Genomic DNA, 18888 nt, shown 5'->3' with positions numbered 1-18888 from the left:
TTTGAGAGCCGGTGGACAGACACTTCAGGCTGCAGCAAGGGTAGCTGCCAAGACCCGGCATGATGTGGAACTGAGCCAGCGTGCCGTCTCATCAGCTCCCAAAATACTTTAAATGCAGAGGTGGGAGAACAGGGTGTTGCATGTAGCTGGTAGTGTTAACTGACAAGCATCTGTTTGGCTGTGCCATTATATCCCAAATATCCTTCCTTAGTTGTGTGTCTTCCAAATTGAAAAGTCCCAGTCTTATGAATCTCTCCTTGTATGTGCTCAGTCCATGCCTGGGGTGCCCAGCATGGGGAGCTGAAAACAGGCCTGCTCAGGGCCCACTAAGGCAGAGACCAACATGTGCCTGGCTGACACCCAGCCCAGCACCTCTCCCGCTCCAGGAGCTAGCCATCCAGCTAGCCCCTGAGTCTGCATCTCAGACCTAAGCCTGACATATTCCAGGGGAACTGGCACCAGTGCCTTGCCATGTTCTCAATCGCACTGAGCAGATTTGGGTCAAATTTGGATTTAAATTAAACCACATTGTGAGGTGCAGCAGCCTACTGTGATGCTGTTTTTGGCACAGGGACATGGGGATTTTGGAATGTGACCTGTTCCAAACTGCCCAAGATACTGCAGCAACACCCATTGGCTCCAGGCTGCCAGTCACAAGGACTTTACGCTAGCAGGCAGGCGACCTGTTTTACAGCTGCAAAGGAGGACTGACTGCTCCTCTGATAATCAGAGACTGGAGGAGTCATTTCCAGAAAATTCATAGAAATGGGAAGCCTGGGGCTCTGGGCTGGGGGGGGAAGGCTAAGTGGGGGAGGCTCTGGCTGTGGGGGTTGGTAGGAGATGATGCCAGAGTGGGTGGCAGTGGCTAGAGGCCCTGGCTGGAGGGATCCTGGGGCGGGGGGGGGGTTGTGTCTCTGAGTGGGAAATAGGGGGGTGGGGGTGGAAGGGATCGAATTGGTAGCCCAGGTGGAGTCCCTGGTGCGGTGGGGGGGGAGTGCAGTGCTGGGGGCCTGGTGGAGGCTGGAGAAGGGGTTGGGGAGCCCATGGGGCGCCTGGCTATGGGGGGGGGTGTACAGGGACCCGGAGGGGCTAATGCTCCGGACGTGGGAGGCACGCACAAAAGCAGGCCGCGACTCGAGCCGGCCTTGCAGCACCCCACCCACGTGCTGCCAACCCAGCCGGACTCTCTTCCGGTCCATAGCCACGCCCCTTCCGCCCTCAGCCGTACCAATGACGGACGCGAGCGCTGGCCAATCCACACCCGGCGTGCTGGCGCCTGATTCACTCCGGCCGCCGCCCGAGGGCGACCTGACGTCACGCGCCACCCTTCCCTCAGCGTCGATGTCACCGGTAGGAGCCGGGCGCAGGCGACCAATGGGAGCGCGGCCGGGGGATGGGCGGCCAATGGGAGTGCGGCCGAGGGGTGGGGCCAGCGGCGCAGTTATAAGAGCTGGCGAGGCGGGTGGGGGTAGGATCCTGCCCAGGATGTCTGCGAGTCTGGAGAGCCGGTGAGTGTGCGCGCGCCACTCGGCTAGGCCTCACTCCACTAGGCCACACCACGGCCCCGCGGGGAGGGACGCACCAAGCGACTGTCGCCGCGTTCTATTCTTGGCGCGCGCGGCGTAGCCATTCTGGGGGCGGGGATGTGGGAGAATCTATTACAGGAAGGAGCCTTCCACGCCATGGGTGGTGCCATCTGCTTTAGTGGGGGTCATGAGCCCATTCTAGAAAAGTAGAAGCCTCGTCTGTATGGAACGGAGGGATCTAGAAAGTCGGGAGGGGTGGAAGGGTGAGTCCATTTCACCCACAGGGGGCGCGGACGGAACCAACCTGCGAGGGGTAGGGACGAATGCTTGACATTGTTGCCTATTGGGAGGCGGTAGGACAGATCCATCCCCCGCCCGAGAAGAGGGAGCGCGATGCCATTTTGAGACGGTGGGAAATCCGGCAGGCGGCCTATTCCCGGGGGGAGCCATCTCATTCTGCAGTGGGGCGGAATCTAGAGCCTGGGCGAGTCCATTATAATACTTTCGGGGAGGTCTACGTTTTCGTGCGCCCCTGGGTGGGACGCGGATCGGTTTCTCCCGGGCGGATCCATGCGCGCGGGGGCTAGGGACCGCCAATGGACGAGTCCATTCCGTGATCTCCCTTTCCGGCGGAGCCTATTCTCTGCCTGAGTTGGGGGGAGCAATGGACGAGTCCATCTTTTCCCCGTGGTGGGGGGCGGGAGAAGAGACCGCTGGGAGAGCCCATTGTCCTTCTACTGCGCGCGGCATCCGGGGAACGCGGCGGTGACGTCAGACTAGCCCGCCAATGGTATGGGGTGGCGGGGGCGGGCCTTCCGATGCGAGACCTGAGCCGCACGTGGAACGGCCTGGGCTGGGCTCGTGGGGAGGGGCTGCTTCCGGCTCCGACTTGACAGGGCCTGCGGGGGAAGGGAGAGGTGGGCCCGGGGCCTATACGGGTACTGGGGGTGTCTCAATCGCCCCCTCGGGTGGAGGAGGGGTCCCAGGCAGCAGTGGGGGTGGGCCCCCCCGCGCTTTGGGGTGGGGGCTAAGATGGGCGAGGGGTCCTGGTCATGTGAGGGGATGAAGTGTCTGGGCATGTTGAATAGCAGGATACCCCTCCCCAGCCTGGCCGAGGATTGGGTGGGGGGCAGTGTCCAGTTCTCACTTGTCATCCTGCCTGTCCCACTTCTAATCCCCAGCCTCTTGCCTCCTTTCCAGATCTAGAGACAATGGCCCCGAGGGAATGGACCCCGATGGCATCATTGAGGTGGGCCTGGGATGCGTGCCAGCACGGGTCTAACTCATGACATCACTGGGGTGTTTTGGGGTGAGGGCAGGGTTCATTGTCTCCCTGTGAGGGAGAATGAGCCTCTGGTTAGGCCAGTGGGGGTGGGCTGTAGGTGCAGGGTAGGCTAAGCTGCCTTCTGGTGGTCACTAGAGATTTGGTGGTACCCAGGAGATTAGTTTAGTTTGGGGGGCTAACTAGGAGAACAGCAGGCTCATTATCTTCCTGCAAAGTCCTTCTCCTCTGTAGAGACAGGAGTTGTGGGGGGAGGAGCAATGACCAGTTCAGGGAGCTGCTCAGGTAACTTGGGGGGAGCACTATTAACCCTTTCTCCTCCAGAGCAACTGGAATGAGATCGTGGACAGCTTTGACGATATGAACCTGTCGGAGTCCCTGCTGCGGGGAATCTATGCCTATGGGTTTGAAAAGCCTTCCGCTATCCAGCAGCGAGCCATCCTTCCTTGTATCAAGGGTGAGTTGGCGCCTCACAAATGGGGAGGTTACATCCAAATGGGAGACTGTTGGTGGAGTAGGGTTGAGTGGGAAATGCTGGATGAACTCTTCCCCTCCCCTGCTAATGGGCAAAGAGGCATCTGGTTGAAGGCATGGCTCTTAAATCTAATAGGGGAAAAGTGGGGAGTCCCTATTCATCCCTGCACAGTATCCTGGGTGGTGGCTGTTGCTGGTTCATGCTGGGGGCACATGACTATTGGAACTTCAGTACTGGGTGGTTGAACTGTGAAATGCAGTCATCTCTAGGGCGGGGTGGCTGGTTACACCAGGATCCCTCAGCTAGCGCCGTGATGCAGCCACCTCTGGGGTTGGCTGGCTGGTTATATAGGAATTCCTGGCTGGGTGTCAATATGCTGCAATATCTGAGGCAGAGCAGCAGGCTACACAGCAGGGGTGGGGAAACTTTTGGGTTGGGGCCATTTGCCCACAGAAATGTCAGGGGCAGCCCACAAATGAGAAGTGTTTATATTTAAAAAAAAAAACCACAACACCCTGCACTGATGTGGCCTCTGACTGAGAAGACAGACACGCTCCACCATGCTCTCACACACCAGAGCTTGAGAGGGAGGGGGGTCTAGTAAATCCAGCCCGAGGGCGGGGGGGCAGCAGCCTGGAGTGCCAGTGTAGGTTCCCCAATGGGGGTGGGGAGGTGCTGAACCTCAAGGTCCGGATCAAGGCAAGCCGGAAGCCTGAGGTTCCCCATCTGATACACAGGCATCCCGGGGCAGGTGCTGACCAGTGCCTCTCATCTCCCTTAGGTTATGATGTGATCGCGCAAGCTCAGTCTGGCACTGGGAAGACTGCCACCTTCGCCATTTCTATCCTCCAGCAGATCGAGCTGGACCTGAAGGCGACCCAAGCCTTGGTACTGGCCCCAACCCGGGAGTTGGCCCAGCAGGTGAGTTGGCTGGCAGCCCTTAACCCCCCCTCCCTCCCCTTCATTTAATGAAGCAAAGCAGTCCAGTAACACCTAATGGAGACATTGATGGTGACTCATCCTGGGAATTCTGACTCTCCCCATGTTTCCTCTCATTCCGTGTCTGTCTGTCTGTCTCCTCCCCCCCCCCCCCCCCCCCCCCCATGGAATTGGACCTCCCTTGCTACCTGGGCAGAGGCGCGTCTGGTTGGTGGCGCAGCTCTTAAATCTAGCAGGGGCAGAGTGACGTGCCCCTATTCATCCCAGCACAGTTGCCTTGGCAGTGGCTGTCGCTGGTTCATGCTGGGGGCACAAGGCTATTGAGGTCCTCGGTACCAACTGCTTAGATGCCTGCATCTGTGGACAAGGTAGTTGGTAATTAGGATCCTCTTGCCTACTGCCAGAGATGCCTCTGCAGCAAGGCCTGGCACTCTGGCTGCTCACTGTTGCTTCCTCATTGCAGATCCAGAAGGTCGTGATGGCCTTGGGGGACTACATGGGGGCTTCGTGCCATGCTTGTATTGGGGGCACCAATGTCCGGGCTGAGGTGCAGAAGCTGCAGATGGAAGCACCCCACATCATTGTGGGGACTCCAGGCCGAGTCTTCGACATGTTGAACAGGCGATACCTATGTAAGTGGTGTTGCTTGTGGGGGAAGGACAGTCCTTTCTTCACATGGGTGGGGGTGGACCTGCCCCATGCCTGTTCAGTGATGATTTCCCCCATGCGTGTCAGCTGATCCCAGTGCTTCCTTGTGCTTCTGCTTGGCGTTCTGCCTGCAGGCTGCCCGTCTGGGTCTGGCACAGGGTTTCTGGGCATGATCAGAGCCCTCTGACTGAGAACAGCATCTTTTGTTCTTGATCCCTGGGGAACCAACTACTACTCACCCCCAACATGCAACCCCTGCCCACATATTCTTGGTCAGGCTGACAGCCTCCCCACCCTCTCCCGGCAGCACCCAAATTCATTAAGATGTTCGTGCTGGATGAGGCCGATGAAATGTTGAGCCGTGGATTTAAGGACCAGATCTACGACATATTCCAGAAGCTGAGCGGGAACACCCAGGTGGGCTGGGAGCCCGGGATGGGAGGGTGGTCTAGAATCAGAAACTACTCAATCCAGAATGCGGGGGCGGGGGTGGGAGAAGTGATTCAGGATTGGACTCTCTGGAGGCGAGTCTCAATGGAGGGCAGGGAGAGAATGGGATTAGGAGGGATCTAAAGCAGTGATATTCCTGGGGGTTCTAGGCTAGCCACACACTAGCTAGTCCATGGCTAGCTCCACTACTGAATCCACCCCACCCATGGTTCTAAACTAATTGCTCTTCCCCCTCCCAACTCCCCCAAAACAAGGTTGAACTGGCTACGCGAGACGAGTAGTGAGTCTACCAGGGAGAAAGAAAAACCTGGTGGTGATCAAGATTAGAGTTCTAGGTGAGCACCAAGAGGTCAAACCCACAGGGTGAGGAGTGGTGAAGTGGCAGAAAAAGCAGCTAACTAGGCCTATCTGTGGAGAGTTGAAGTCTGCTACACAGAACTTGAGACTGGTTGGAAAGGGATTTAGAATCCAGGAGCATAAGTTAGTGGGGCGCTGCAGATGCCAGTGGAGGAACTTAGAACCCAGGAAGCAGAGACAGATCACCAGGGGAGCAAGAACCACCAGTAAAAAAAGTCTTAAACGCAGAAAGGATTGGTAATCAGTGGGGAGCTAGAACTGCCAGTGGAGGAGTCTTGTCATTGGGGTGGTGGAGTCACAATAGTAGGATCTGGAGCCTGGGGAGCTGGCTAGTGGGGTGCTGGAGCCACCAGTAGAGGGATCTGCAGCTTGTGCAGTGTTTCTTAAACTGTGTTCCGTGGCGCACCGGTGTGCTGTGAGGCAGTCGGTGTGCTATGGAGAACAGAGTTCAAAATGGCCACCCTTAAAGGGGCAGGTAACACTTTTACTCCATAACTTACTCCATCCTCTGACCTTTTTTTCTTTTCCCTCACCAAAAAAAATCCTTGGTGTTCTCATTTTAAAAAAATTGCTTGGTGTTCCTCAGTCTTACAGTTAAGGAACACTGGCTTCGTGGGTAGGTGTATTAGTCAATGGGCCGGTAAACCACCAATAGAGTGGTCTAGAACCCAGGAAGCAGGAGAGAGGGGGAGCTAGAGCAAGCTGGAACGCAGGGGAAATGCTCCAGTTGTGACAGCTCAGATAGGATCTTGGGTGAGGAAGGTGGGCAGCTTCACCTCTCACTCCCATGTCCTGTCCTTCTCTCCCCTCCCCCCAGGTGGTGCTCCTGTCAGCCACCATGCCCATGGATGTACTAGAAGTGACCAAGAAGTTCATGCGGGACCCGATCCGCATCTTGGTGAAGAAGGAGGAGTTGACCTTGGAGGGCATCCGGCAGTTCTACATCAACGTCGAGAGAGAGGTGTGGGGGGAGGGGAAGCCAAGATGCCTGGGTTCTATTCCCACTCTAGCTGCATGGTCGTGGATTTATGGAGGAGCCCTGCCATGGCTCCTCCCCAGTGTGCCCCATGCAAGAGCAGTCATCCCCCCTGAACCATGGCCTCCCCTAATGTCAGAGTGAGGTCCCTGAAATGGGGAGTACAGCTATGTTGGGGGTAGTTCTGGCCACTGTGTTTTGGTGTCTGCAGGCCCTGCTGGAGGGGGGGAAGGGGATTGTCAGCTGCAGGCCTAACCCTTGTTGGGCAAACCTCCCTCTCCCCAGGAATGGAAACTGGACACACTATGTGATCTCTATGAGACCCTGACCATCACCCAGGCTGTCATATTTATCAACACTCGCCGGAAGGTTGACTGGCTGACCGAGAAGATGCATGCCCGGGACTTCACCGTCTCTGCCATGGTATAGCTGGTCCGGGTGGGGTGGTTCTCTCTCCAGCTCTGGTGGGGGCTGGTGTCAGAGCAGGGTGGCTAGGAGTCAGGATTCCTGGGTGCTGTCCCTGGTTTCAGGGGTGGGAGTATAAAGCAGGGCCAGAATGCCTGGGTTCTAATCCCACTCCGGCAGCATGGGTCTGGATTTATGGAAGGGTACCCCATAGCTCCTCCATAGTGTACCCCATGCAAGAGTAGATGGCCCTCCTCAACCATGGCCGTCCCAGTGCCTGTGGGTCCTGGACTCAAATGGGGGGCACAGCTATTTGCAGGGGCTGCCTGGCTGGGGGTGGGGCAGAGTTGGGAAGCAGGACTCCTGGGTTCTGTCCCTGTCCCTTTCCCTTTCAGTGGCTGACAGTGCAAGATTCCCCAGGAAGGGGGCTGTGGGTTGCCCCACAGATCAGGGAGGGAGATGTGAGGAACACCCCTCCCCATAGGACTGCATTAGCTACTAATGACTTTTCCTGTTCCCCCAGCACGGAGACATGGACCAAAAGGAACGTGACGTGATCATGCGTGAATTCCGCTCTGGCTCCAGCCGGGTCCTCATCACCACTGACTTACTGGTGAGATTTGGGTGGGGCTGGAGATGTGGAGTTAAATGTTCCCCAACTTCTGGTACAGGGGAGGGGCACAAGTGATAGGCATGGTAACTTGGGGTGGTGGGAGGAGTTATAAGCACAGGAATTGGGAGGGAACTGGGGAGATCAGCCCACCTAAAATGGCTGCCATCACATGACAGCAGCCATCTTAGGTGTCAGCAAACCCCAGTGTCACGGGCACCTCCCACCCAAGGAGATTCCCTCTCCTCCCAGCCTCCCCATGCTGTGTGTGGAATGTAGCTCCTTGGAAAACCAAGATGGGGCTGCTCCCCACAGGAGGCATCCCCACCTGGGGCCTCAGTTGTGGCATGGCAGCCCACATTCTTATGATGGGTGCTGCCCATGTGCAGGTGTGGAGTCTGAGAACTGGCTGCCTTTTCTTCCCCAGGCCCGTGGCATTGATGTGCAGCAGGTTTCGCTTGTTATCAACTATGATCTACCCACCAACCGGGAGAACTACATCCACAGGTATCAGTGGGGTAGGGGAGGGGGTGTTTCTGGGCCCCTCCCAGTGCCAGGGAGAGAACCAGGAGTCCTGGCTCCCAGCCTCCTGCTCTAACCCAGTGTTTCTCAATCTTTTATAAAGTACCCCTTTTTTAAAAATACCCCATTACCTACAGTTTTCAGACACACCATTTTTTTCTACATTGTAACACATTTGTTTAAACTTAATTGTAACTAGGTGGGTGGTGAAATTGAGTGTAAAAGGTACAAAAATAAAACATTGTAAAACTTGAAACCAATTCAGCTTTCTCCAAATTTCAGTTGACATATCCCCAGACATCTCTCGAGTACCCCTAAGGTTACTTGTACCACTGGTTGAGACACGCTGGGGTGTAACCCACCAGCCCCCATTCCTCTCCCAGAGCTAGGGAGAGAACCCAGGAGTCTTGCTCTCATCCCTTCTCCCCTCCAGGATCGGCCGAGGGGGGCGTTTTGGCCGGAAAGGGGTGGCCATCAACATGGTGACCGAGGAGGACAAGCGCACCCTGCGTGACATAGAGACCTTCTACAACACCTCCATCGAGGAGATGCCCTTGAATGTGGCTGACCTGATCTGAGGGGGCTCCTGCAGTGGGCGCCTCAGGCGCTGCCCTGCGAGCCGCTGTCACACGCCGGCTCGGGAGACTTTTTTTAATTTTCCGTTTTTTTGTTGTTTTGGGTTTTTTGTTTTTTGGCTTTTGAATAAATGTCACTTTTTGGAGGTGAAAAAAATCCAACTTTAGTGTTTTGTGGCATTTCTCTGTCTCTGTCCACTTCTCTCCTGCTACTGCTCACACCTGGAGGCCAGACCAGCAGGAACCAGGCCTCCAGGCTCTGAATTACTTCAGAGCAAGGTGGGAACCCTGGCATCCTGGCCAGTAGTTCACACCCTTGTTCCCTCATGTCACTCTAGTCTTGGAACCGGACTCCTGGGTTCTCCCCAGCTACATGGAACCCAGAAGTCCTAATTCAGGATCCCTCCTTAATTAGGAGGGGGAGGTGGGACCCAGGCATGCTGGCTTCCACTTCTGTTCCCAGTATTCACTAATTCCTCCCCCCCCCCCCCCCACACACACTCCCAGAACTGGAGCATTTAGTGGAATGGCAGGGTTCTAACCCCAGAATCCTGCTGTCCCTGCTCCCAAAGCTTGGGCAGTCCATTAACAAGCCCCCAGGCTATCACAACCCTGATCCTGGTGCTAAATCAAACTGCTTGTGAATTGGACCTACCTTAGGTAGCTCTGGGGTGTGGGGGGAGTCTCCAGATCAGTAGCCTCACAAACATGAAGCTAGAAATTTGTTCCTCCTCCAACCTGCGCTCCATTTTCCCCCATCCAACAAAATTGTTTGCGACCTTTTTACTTTTTTGTATAGTATTTATTGAAAGGAACCAAATAAAGATCTTGCAACATGGCAGCTGCTTTGGGTTGTGTTTGTAAAGGGAGAGTGACACACCCCCCTCTCGGGGCCTCAAGGCAGTTTGGCCAGGTCCTTCCCCATCCCAGCTGAGTGGAGGAATGTTGTGCTTTGTGTGGCTGATCTTCCAGTTAGTGTCAGTGGGATCCTGCTCCACTGTATGCATGAGGGGGTACTAATCACAGCAGTCTCCACAACAGCTCCAAGAGGACTATTTTGCACTGCATGTTGCACCCTCTCCAATTTTTCCAGACTTTGGACTTGCTGGGGGGATGCCTACTAAGAGGGACCCCTCCCTTTTAGTCTCAGTTTCCTTGCTATTAAATGGAGATATGACCTTGTGTGAGGGCCCTGCAATCTGACTAAAATGCCTGTAGAAGTACAAGGGGTGACTGATACAAACAGTGGGATCTCAGCTGGGGTTGGACACATGAGGAAAGAGTGCACAAGCTGCTGCCCAAGACTCCCATGCTGTGTGGTGGTGGGGGAGTGAAGGGTGGCTAAGGGTTTGTTCCCCTGAGTCCGAGGCAGCTGTCCTATATACCTATTTTAACTTCCCTGGGCCTGAGCTGTCGGAGCAGGTGCTGTATCACTCCGTCAGCATCTCTGCCACATTACACCCAGGGCAGCATCTGGCTCTGTGCTTCCTAAACAGCAGATAATGGTTGGGTCTGTCCTCCTGTAGAGCCCTTCTGTATTTGCCCTGTTGGGCTAGTGCTCTTCTGGGTGCAATCCTGTTGCAGGGAGTTCTGCAGGTGAACTGGATTCCTGTTGAACTAGGTTGTCAGGGTGGTTTGGCAGTGAGTGGAACTAGCTTTACTTCCTTAGTTGACAACACCTGGGCTGTCACCAGCTTTACAACATAGAAGCCAGGCATCTGAGCCTTAAGCTAGGGAAAATGGATATTAGATCTTGGGGGCCATTAATTCTACTCCTTTATTTGCCTTAACTCTCCTACTGCTGTAACCTAGGATAGAGCAAGGCTCCTGTGTACCCTAGTGTCTGATCTGTTGGGCTTATTTATGAATGAATTGCCACAGCACCATGGATTCTGCAGATTGCTCATTCTTCTGTGGCTGGCTGGAAACATGACAGCAGGGAGATACAGTGGCAGAGTTTTCCCCAGGCATGAAAGGAAATATAAGCTAGGTGGGCAGGCTGCCCTCTGGTGGTGGTAGGATGAATGGCTCCCTCCTACTCAGGAGAAGACAGAGCTGACCCTGGCAAGAGGCAAGTTGTGCACTGGGGAGGGGCTCACGCTTCCACCCTGTGCTTTCCATAGGAAAACACATCCCTTGAATGGAAGCAAAGGCTGTCAGGTGTCTCTTAGCCTATGCTATCCAACTGCTTTCCCCAGCCACTGCTGCTCTCCCAGAGCCAGCAAAAGAACCCAGGGGTCTTGGCTCCCAGTACCAGCTGACAGGGCATAGTGAGTGCTCATGTGTGTTTACAGAGCAGAGTTGGTCTGACCCAGTTGGGCAGCTGGGACTCACCCAGCCTGCTCTGATGGCTGCACTGGGGGCCTGCACGCTGACAGGAGTCAGCCTAGAAGAGTTTGGGGTCTGGAACTGAACCTCACCTCAGACACCAGCTCAGTTCAAAAGTCAAGGTAATGTGCAACAAATTGAGAGAGAACCAGAGAGTCCTGGCTCCCAGCCCCCTCCCTAGCCTAGCACATGTGACCCATCATATGAAGGTCACAGGCCTACCCTGGGTTGCTGACTCAGCACCCTCCAAGCATCCTGATGGGGAAGTGAAAGCACTGATTCATCTCCCCCCAGGCTGCAGCCTGCAGCAGCTGGAGTTCCCTGCAACTGAGGAGCCCATACAACACACTATCCCACCTCCCCCACCTACAGCCCAGCCCTGGGGGCCCACCTGGCTGGATAACCCAGCCCCATGACCTGTGAGCATGTTTACTCAGACCAGATGAGGGATCACCGTGTAGCTGGTCACCTTGCCTCAGAGATGGCAGCATCTCTGGGGAGAGGATTTTTTATCTGTGCGTGAGGCCCATTTCCGTGTTATTGGTGGTGAGAGGCGGGAGAGCAGCCTTGGAAAGGGAACTGGTTTCGTTTCCTACAGTTTATCAGTGAAGCGCAGGACAGGAGGCAGAGGCAGCGAGACAGAGTGAGGGACAGACACTCCTCCTGTGGTCTCTTCACCATGAGCTCCCTGGGAACACTGCTGTTCTTTCTGGCAGGTTTGTGCTGGTCTTCTCTGTGGGTGAGAATAGGTGACACCATTCTAAGCTACTACACCCTACCCCTCCCACTCACCCAGAGCCAGGGCAAAAACCCAGGCATCCTGGCTTCCAGACTCACCTGCCCTAACCCACCAGCCCCCAACCAGAGCCAGGGAGAGAACCCAGGCGTCCTGGCTCCCAGACTCACCTGCCCTAACCCACCAGCCCCCAATCTCCTCCCACGGCTGGGGAGAGAACCCAGAACTCCCAGCTCCCAGCCCCCCTCCCTTTCTTAACCACTAGTCCTCACTCCTCTCTCAGAACTAGGGAGAGAACCCAGGAGTTCTTGTTCACAGTCCACCCCCTGCCAACCCTCTGGACCTTGCTTGCTACCCATTGCTGGGATTAGAACCCAGGAGTCATTTAACCTTCTTCACGTCTGCTTGCTCTAGCGTTGTTTTGACACAACATTGGTTTTCTGTGAGGTTGGGGTGGGAAAGGAACATTTCCTGTCATTTGGCATGCATGGAACAGAATAGGTCAAAGGTGATGTTTAGGGTCTGAACTGCACCTTAAAGCTATTGACTATGGGGCTAACAAGGAAAAAAATGTCATGTTTTTGGCAACACAGGCCCTTAACATGTGAAAAGTTGTGGAGTTTTTTTTCCCTTTGGTTTTTGCATAGAAATCCCTTGAATTCTCAACAAAATTCCCACCTCACAAATTGAGTTTCCATGTAGTTGGGGTTTTTTGCCCAGTATTAGGCAGAAAATCATCCAGATCTTTGGGGCTCATTCAGCGTTCCTTCTAAGTTTTTCCATTTGTGTGAGGAATAAATTTTCTTTCGTGCTGTATGGATGTGTTCCACCACAAAGCATATGCTGCCTCTGCTGATCGGCTGGGCGGCATTGGACTCTCTCATGAATGGCAAACCAAGCTCTCAGCTTACAGGAAACACTGGGCTTGTTTGGGATTTGGAGTGGGAAAAAATACCCTCCCCCCCCCCACCTTTGGCACTAAAAAGATTGTTGTTTGGAAGGTTTGGGTGGGGAAAAGAAGCAGTGTCCTACAAATTGGACACAAAACATCAGAAAATATCACAGCCAAATGGATTTTTTTCTTTGCATTGAACCAAAGGTTAGAGTTACGCAATTCTGGCAGTAGAATCACTGAAATGGAGGGGGAGGGTCAGTTTTCTCAGTAATTTGCCTGTTGCAAATAACTTACACATTTGCTCTGATATGGGGACAAAAAGCTGAATTGCTTTGGATTGGGGTGAAAAAAAGGGGGATTTTGTTTCACTTTCCACAGCGGCACCAACTTAAGCAGGGGGAAATGTTCCTTTTCCTCAAAATGTGTGAAAAATGGGACAAGGAGAAAAGCTAATAAACACAGATGAATACTCCACTAAAAATACAGCCACGCCCACTGTGTCTGGCTAATATCCTGGGAACGATGGATTTGCAAACAGGGTTATTTCAACATTTTTTGGACAATCAAAAATATGTGGAATTGTCCTAAAAGTCCATTTATTTTTTGATCCAAACAGAAGTTGAAGAAAAGTGTAGTTTTCAGAGGTAACACCTCTGAAAAGTAATGATGATATCATCTGAAAAAAACTCACGGTTTTGGATTGGGTGGGCTGAGGAACATGTCAGGAAGGATTTGGGGAGGCACCTTGCCCTTGTCTTTCTTTCCCACATGAAACAAGTCCTGGCTTTTCAATTGGGATGTTAACTCTGTAGTGTAATGGGGGGAATCTTTCAGGAATCTTTCTTTCAGTGTCAGCTGAGATAGGGTCGCTTTCGAGGGCAGGATTTGAAAGCAAAATGTAATTGGGAGGCCCACATGTTTTGAAACATGGAGGATTGAATCTGGATTCTTAAGGCAGTGTTAAATCTGGACCCTAATGTGGCATCTTGAATGTATTCCCTATTAAGGTCAAGTTAAAAGATTGTGCCTGATGTTGGCATGGTGTACAGGGGGCAGTCAGATGGCAGAGTCTTTGGGATGAGAGAAATTATCCTTCTATATTTGCCACCTCCTGCAGCTGGATTAGCAATGTGCATGTTTACTTTGGACCCTCAGGATGGTGAAAGGGACACAACTAGCCAGGGTAGGAACATTGGTGTCCTTTGTTGAGCTTGGCGGTCTAATTTTCTACCTCCTTCCTCACCCGTCTAGTCTGCAGCTCCACCCTGCCCGGCAATGTGGCGCAAGAACTAACCACAGACCAGGAGCCCGGACTCCAGGGTCCCACACCAGACTCTGGGATTGAGGCTCCATGCAACAGCGACGGCTGCCCCCGCCATAAGAAATCAGCCACCCTTTTGCCATCCTTCACTAAAACCACCACTACCCGTCCCACCACCACCCATCGCACGACACGTCCCACCACCACCCACCGCACAACGCATCCCACCACCACCCACCGCACAACACATCCCACCACCACCCACCGCACAACGCATCACACCACTACCCATCCTGCTAATCACACCACGCCCCACCCCACAACACATCCCGCCAATCACACCACACCCCGCCCCACAACACATCCCACCAATCACACCACGCCCCACCCCACAACACATCCCGCCAATCATACCACGCCCCACCCCACAACACATCCCGCCAATCACACCACGCCCCACCCCACAACACATCCCGCCAATCACACCACACCCCACACGACCCCGCACCTCACCACGGTGGCCCCGACTGTGTCCCCAGATGTGAAGGTAGGAGACTACCGGGTGATGAAGGAGAAGGAAGTCTGCCTGCGGATCCAGTCAGGCCTCCAGATACGAGTCGAGTACACAAACAGCTCCAAAACAAAGGTAAGAGGAAGCGGGGGACTAGTGGTCAAAGCCTGGATTCCTGGGTTCTCTCTCCAGCTCTGGGAGTTCAGGGATGGTGATACCAGGTCACCCCACTTCTCTGTCTCTTTTCCAGCTCTGGGGCACCTTTGCTGTCCAGCCAAACCAGACCAAAGTGTCAGGAAAATGCACCAATGACACCGCCACCATGCAGCTCAGCTTTGCCCAGGGCTTCCTAATCTTCACCTTCAAAAAGGTACTAGTGAGGGTTCAGCAAAGGGGTGCTTCCCCTTGACTGGCAGAACTGGCCCAAGGGAGTGCTGTGGGACAGGAATTGGTGTGTGTCGGGGGGGGGGGGTTCAGTAGGAGGAGCTGTCCCCTGGAAGGCAGGACCGGCCCCAGGGCAGCACAAGTGGGCACTGGGGGGGTTGTATGAAGCAGGCTGGGGGGGTTGTATGAACTGCTGTGCTCCACCCCAGAGGTGGCTGCATCTCCATGCTGGGCAGACTTAGGAGCATCCAAACTGCTCTGATCTCTTTTGTCTCCCCAGAATGAAACCCAAAAAACTTGCTACCTGAATGAGGTCCGAACCAACCTGAGCCTCCAGTTCCCTGGGGCTATGGGTGAGAAATAGGGTGGAGGCTAATGCGGGTGGGGGGGAATGATTAGGGTACATTTCCAGGGATTGGAGGTAAATTGGGGGGGCCAGGGGTGTGGGTGACCTTTGCAGTCTTGGGTGGGAGTTTGGAGTGACTTGGAGGACTGGGGAAGATTTGGGGGAGAGTTCAGGGTGATGGGGGTGAAGGTGATTGGGGGGTTGTAGTGACTTTCAGGGGCCAGTATATCTTTAGGGGGAGTTTAGGATGATGGAGGGCCCAGGGTGACTTTGTGGGGTTCAGTGTGGCTTTAGGGAGTGGGCATAACTTAGGGTGACAGTGGGCCTTCAGGGTGATTTTGGGGGCCCAGGGTGAATTTGGGGGAGTTTGTGTTGACTTTGGGGGCAAGTTCATAGTTTGCAGTGACTTTGGGAGGAGTTTCAGGGCACGTGTAGGCTTCATGGGAATATGGGGGGGAGATACTGGCTCAGGATCGAACTCTCATCTCTGCCTCCTGTGCCCAGAGAGGTACTTTGCAGCACAGAACAGCACCTTGCGGGAGTTTGAGGCTGGGCTGGGCCACTCGTACCAATGCAAGAACCGCAGCCTGGCGCTGAGCCCTGCCTTCCACCTCGACGCCCTGCAGGAGCAAGTCCAGGCCTTCGCACTGCACAGCGGCAACTTCGGGGAAGGTACCGCCCCGCGCAACTCTCCCTACTCCTGCACCTCCCCAGCCTGGCCCCCACAAGCCCATGTGGCTCCCTTTCCCAGGCCCCCAACTCAGCTCTCCTCCAGCCACCCTGCTTTGCCCCAATGGCTTCTCCTCTTGACCCCAGGCCTGCCCCCTTCCCCTCCTAGCTCTCCCAGTCTCCAGTTGTCCCATCTGCCCCCCATAGTTCTATTCAGCTTCCTCTCCCCAGCTCTCTGTCAGCCCGCTCCCCTCCCTTGTCCCCAGGCCTGACCTTCTACCCCTCACAGCTCCTGCAACCTCCCAGCTCTCCCACCCCATGCCTGCCCCACAGTTATTTTTAGCTCCCCACTCCTGGCCCTTCTGCCCTGGGTCTGTGGCACCACCCCTCTCCCCAGCTCACCCCTCAAGTCGGCTTTGCGTCCTTCCCCGGCCCCCTGCTTCAAATCTTCCTCAGCCCCCACTCTCCACTTTTCCTGCCACCGCTCCCCCTCTTGGCCCTGGGCCTGCCCCCCACCTCTGCCTGAGCCTGCTCCCTACTGCCCCATTTAGCTGTCTGCTCTCTGCTACCTCATCCCTATGCCTGTCCTCCATACTCACTTCTCCCCCCCACTTCCCATGGTCCTGGGGCTCCCCCACTCAGTTACCCCACCCCCCTACCAGGTCAATCCTCTAGCCCCCCAGTCCCAGGCCGGCATCCCACCCTGAATGCACTACGCTCCCCCATCCCAGCCACCCCAAAATCCCACTTCTCCCAGCTCTCTCCCCCCCGAATAGCCACATATCCACCCTCTTCCACCCATAACCCTCCTCACCCTTGGACCTCCCGCCCCCATAAGCCTCTCATCTTTCCCAGACTCCCATAATCCCCTGCCCAAGTCCTGCATCCCCATATCAGCTCTGTCCCCCGCATTCTCAGCCCTGCCTCTCCTCTCTTGCAGCTGAGCTGTGCCCAGATCAGCACAGCCTAGTGGTTCCCATCGTCATCGGGGTGGTTCTGCTGGTCCTCATCCTCATCGTGGTCATTGCCTACCTGCTGGGCCGGCGCAGAGCGCGGGGCGGCTACCAGACCATCTGAGGGGCCGAGACACTGAGGGAGGATGTGGGAGGAGGGAGTCTGGGGCCTGTCCCCTCTAGGGGGCACCAGGTCCTACTTGGCCCCAGGGCAGGGACTGCCTGGCTCAGGGGGACAAGGAATGGGGTGGGGAGCAAGATCCCAGATCTATGTATTTTATTTTATAGATTAAATAAATGAGGGGGTTTGCTAGTAAATATGGGTCCTGTCTGCATTGCAATGGGTTTACCTACCCCCTCCAAATATTCTCTCCCAGTAACCAGCCTGTGCAATAATAAACGGCTATTACAGCTAGCAGGACTAAGGAGATGCAGCCACCTCTGAGGCAGGGCAGCTGGTTACACAGGGGCCCCTTGCCTGGTGCAGAGATACAGCCCCAGGACAGTTATGCACAGCACCCTGCTGACCCCCATACCCCAGGGCAGTATCTTGGGGCCCTAGTCTGCAGGGAGCAGGGCCAGGATTCATCCCGGAATTGTCTTGAATTTATGAAGCTACATCCTGGCCCCAGAGGGTGCCCAGTCCCCTCACGGGGCAGGCCTTTGACACAGCTTCCTCTAGCAGGGCCTGGGTGTGGCTATGGCTCCCTGCTGACTCAGCTGTGTGCAGGAACAACTCCGCACAGCACCTAAAGGGAAGTCAGGGTGTCACAAGGCTGCTTGAGTCATGGCCGGCGAGGGACAAGGGATAGCAGCCTCAGACTAGGGATGTTAAATATCGGTTAATTGACTAGTCGATTAACCTCATGAATTCTTATCGGCAGGGCTTGCCAAGCAGCAGCGAGCCCTGCCTGCCAGCCGTGCGGTTCTGCGCTCTGCGCATGCGCAGATCGCTCTGTGCCGGCTCTTCCAGGTTGTAATCTATTCACCACGGGCAAGTAGATTACATTATTTGTCGAGCCCTGCTTATCGGTTAGTCAACTATTCTATAAGCCCCTGTCCAGGGGGAGGGGTCTGAGTGCCCGGACCCGGCGTGAGCTGGAGGTGGGCAGGGCTGCCTGCTCACCTGGCTCTTAATACACTTTAAATGCAGAACCAAAGTGGGGGTAGGCCCCAGACCCTGCACAAGCTGGGACTGAGCCAGGGTGCAGGCCAGCCTGCTAACAAATTTACTGTCAAGGGGTCGGGGGAAATGCATGTAGTCTACAGCATTAACCTTTGAGCTTTTGCTTATTGGTTTATCCACGATACTCATATCCCTACCTCAGACCACACCCTTTGCCATCAAGTCACGCCCCTTTCTAAGGTCAGTCATCAAACCACGCACCTTGACCCACAAGATACACCCTCTTCTAAATCCCATGACTCAGCCCTGCTCCCTGGATGAGGTCTCTCTTTAGTTCCACCCCACAGGGATCCCACTCCCCTAGTAGGCCTTTATACCACACCTCCTCTCAACAAATCACACCCATTTCTAAGATCCCAGGAGCAAGCCCGGCCCCCTTCCCAGAGTCCTTTGTTCAATCAGCCTTTCGGCAGAGAAGCCACACCCCAGGACCAGTGTTCCCTGGAGAGATTCAGGTGCTGCCCAGCTGATTAGCAGAGTGCCCGCAGCTGGCAGCATGTATTTCTACTGGTGGTGCACATATATGCATACCTTGGTGCACAGAACAACATTTACTCTGCACATGGATAGAAAAATGTAGAGGGAACATTGCCCATGGCCATATTGCTTTGTTAAGCCATGCCCCCTGGGCAAATTATGCCAATGTTATGGTTACGGTAAAGCCATGCCTCTTGCAAGATACCTGATAAGCCACACCTCCCTTGACAGTCAAGCCATGACCCTTTTGAGCTGACAGCCCTCAGCCCTTTTGATAAGCCACATTCCTTATTGAGCAAAGCCATTCCCCTTTTGGCATTTCTGCTGAGCCACGTCCTCTGGCACCCACGCCACACCCCTTTCTGGATCCAGTTGGC

The 18888-nt window shown here is 54.9% G+C and overlaps 2 protein-coding genes and 3 non-coding genes across 5 annotated transcripts; all 5 read left to right on the top strand.

The window, feature by feature from the left end:
* The first annotated feature begins 1400 nt into the window (after nucleotides 1-1400).
* On the top strand, nucleotides 1401-9603 carry EIF4A1 (eukaryotic translation initiation factor 4A1). Its single transcript, XM_006112099.4, has 11 exons — nucleotides 1401-1508; nucleotides 2727-2775; nucleotides 3133-3265; nucleotides 4065-4204; nucleotides 4686-4854; nucleotides 5178-5287; nucleotides 6495-6638; nucleotides 6939-7076; nucleotides 7582-7671; nucleotides 8096-8175; nucleotides 8624-9603. The coding sequence occupies exons 1-11, from the start codon at nucleotides 1405-1407 to the stop codon at nucleotides 8766-8768; spliced, it is 1302 nt and encodes a 433-aa protein (XP_006112161.2). The 5' UTR covers nucleotides 1401-1404; the 3' UTR covers nucleotides 8769-9603.
* LOC112547017 (small nucleolar RNA SNORA48) lies at nucleotides 4399-4539 on the top strand. Its single transcript, XR_003090752.1, has one exon. It is a non-coding gene; the product is annotated as a small nucleolar RNA SNORA48 (small nucleolar RNA).
* LOC112547018 (small nucleolar RNA SNORD10) lies at nucleotides 4927-5065 on the top strand. Its single transcript, XR_003090753.1, has one exon. It is a non-coding gene; the product is annotated as a small nucleolar RNA SNORD10 (small nucleolar RNA).
* LOC112547014 (small nucleolar RNA SNORA42/SNORA80 family) lies at nucleotides 7238-7369 on the top strand. The gene has a single exon (XR_003090751.2). It is a non-coding gene; the product is annotated as a small nucleolar RNA SNORA42/SNORA80 family (small nucleolar RNA).
* Nucleotides 9604-11553: 1950 nt separating the features above from the next.
* Nucleotides 11554-17166, top strand: CD68 (CD68 molecule). The gene is made up of 6 exons (XM_006112098.4): nucleotides 11554-11809; nucleotides 13976-14631; nucleotides 14747-14866; nucleotides 15161-15233; nucleotides 15731-15898; nucleotides 16836-17166. Exons 1-6 carry the CDS (start codon nucleotides 11773-11775, stop codon nucleotides 16970-16972), a joined length of 1191 nt encoding a protein of 396 aa, XP_006112160.2. The 5' UTR covers nucleotides 11554-11772; the 3' UTR covers nucleotides 16973-17166.
* Nucleotides 17167-18888: the final 1722 nt, after the last annotated feature.

Source organism: Pelodiscus sinensis, chromosome 24 (assembly GCF_049634645.1).
Source record: "Pelodiscus sinensis isolate JC-2024 chromosome 24, ASM4963464v1, whole genome shotgun sequence".
NCBI lineage: Eukaryota > Metazoa > Chordata > Testudines > Trionychidae > Pelodiscus > Pelodiscus sinensis.
The sequence above is the reverse complement of the archived record's forward strand: the minus strand, read 5'-3'. Positions and strand labels throughout refer to the sequence as shown.

Coding starts and splice junctions, on each gene's coding strand:
- CD68 (XM_006112098.4), top strand. CDS start 11,773: ATGAGCTCCCTGGGAACACTGCTGTTCTTTCTGGCAG. Junction 11,810..13,975: donor ACTGCTGTTCTTTCTGGCAG/GTTTGTGCTGGT, acceptor TCACCCGTCTAG/TCTGCAGCTCCACCCTGCCC. Junction 15,234..15,730: donor CCAGTTCCCTGGGGCTATGG/GTGAGAAATAGG, acceptor TCCTGTGCCCAG/AGAGGTACTTTGCAGCACAG.
- EIF4A1 (XM_006112099.4), top strand. CDS start 1,405: ATGGGAGTGCGGCCGAGGGGTGGGGCCAGCGGCGCAGTTATAAGAGCT. Junction 4,855..5,177: donor GTTGAACAGGCGATACCTAT/GTAAGTGGTGTT, acceptor CTCTCCCGGCAG/CACCCAAATTCATTAAGATG. Junction 5,288..6,494: donor AGCTGAGCGGGAACACCCAG/GTGGGCTGGGAG, acceptor CCCTCCCCCCAG/GTGGTGCTCCTGTCAGCCAC.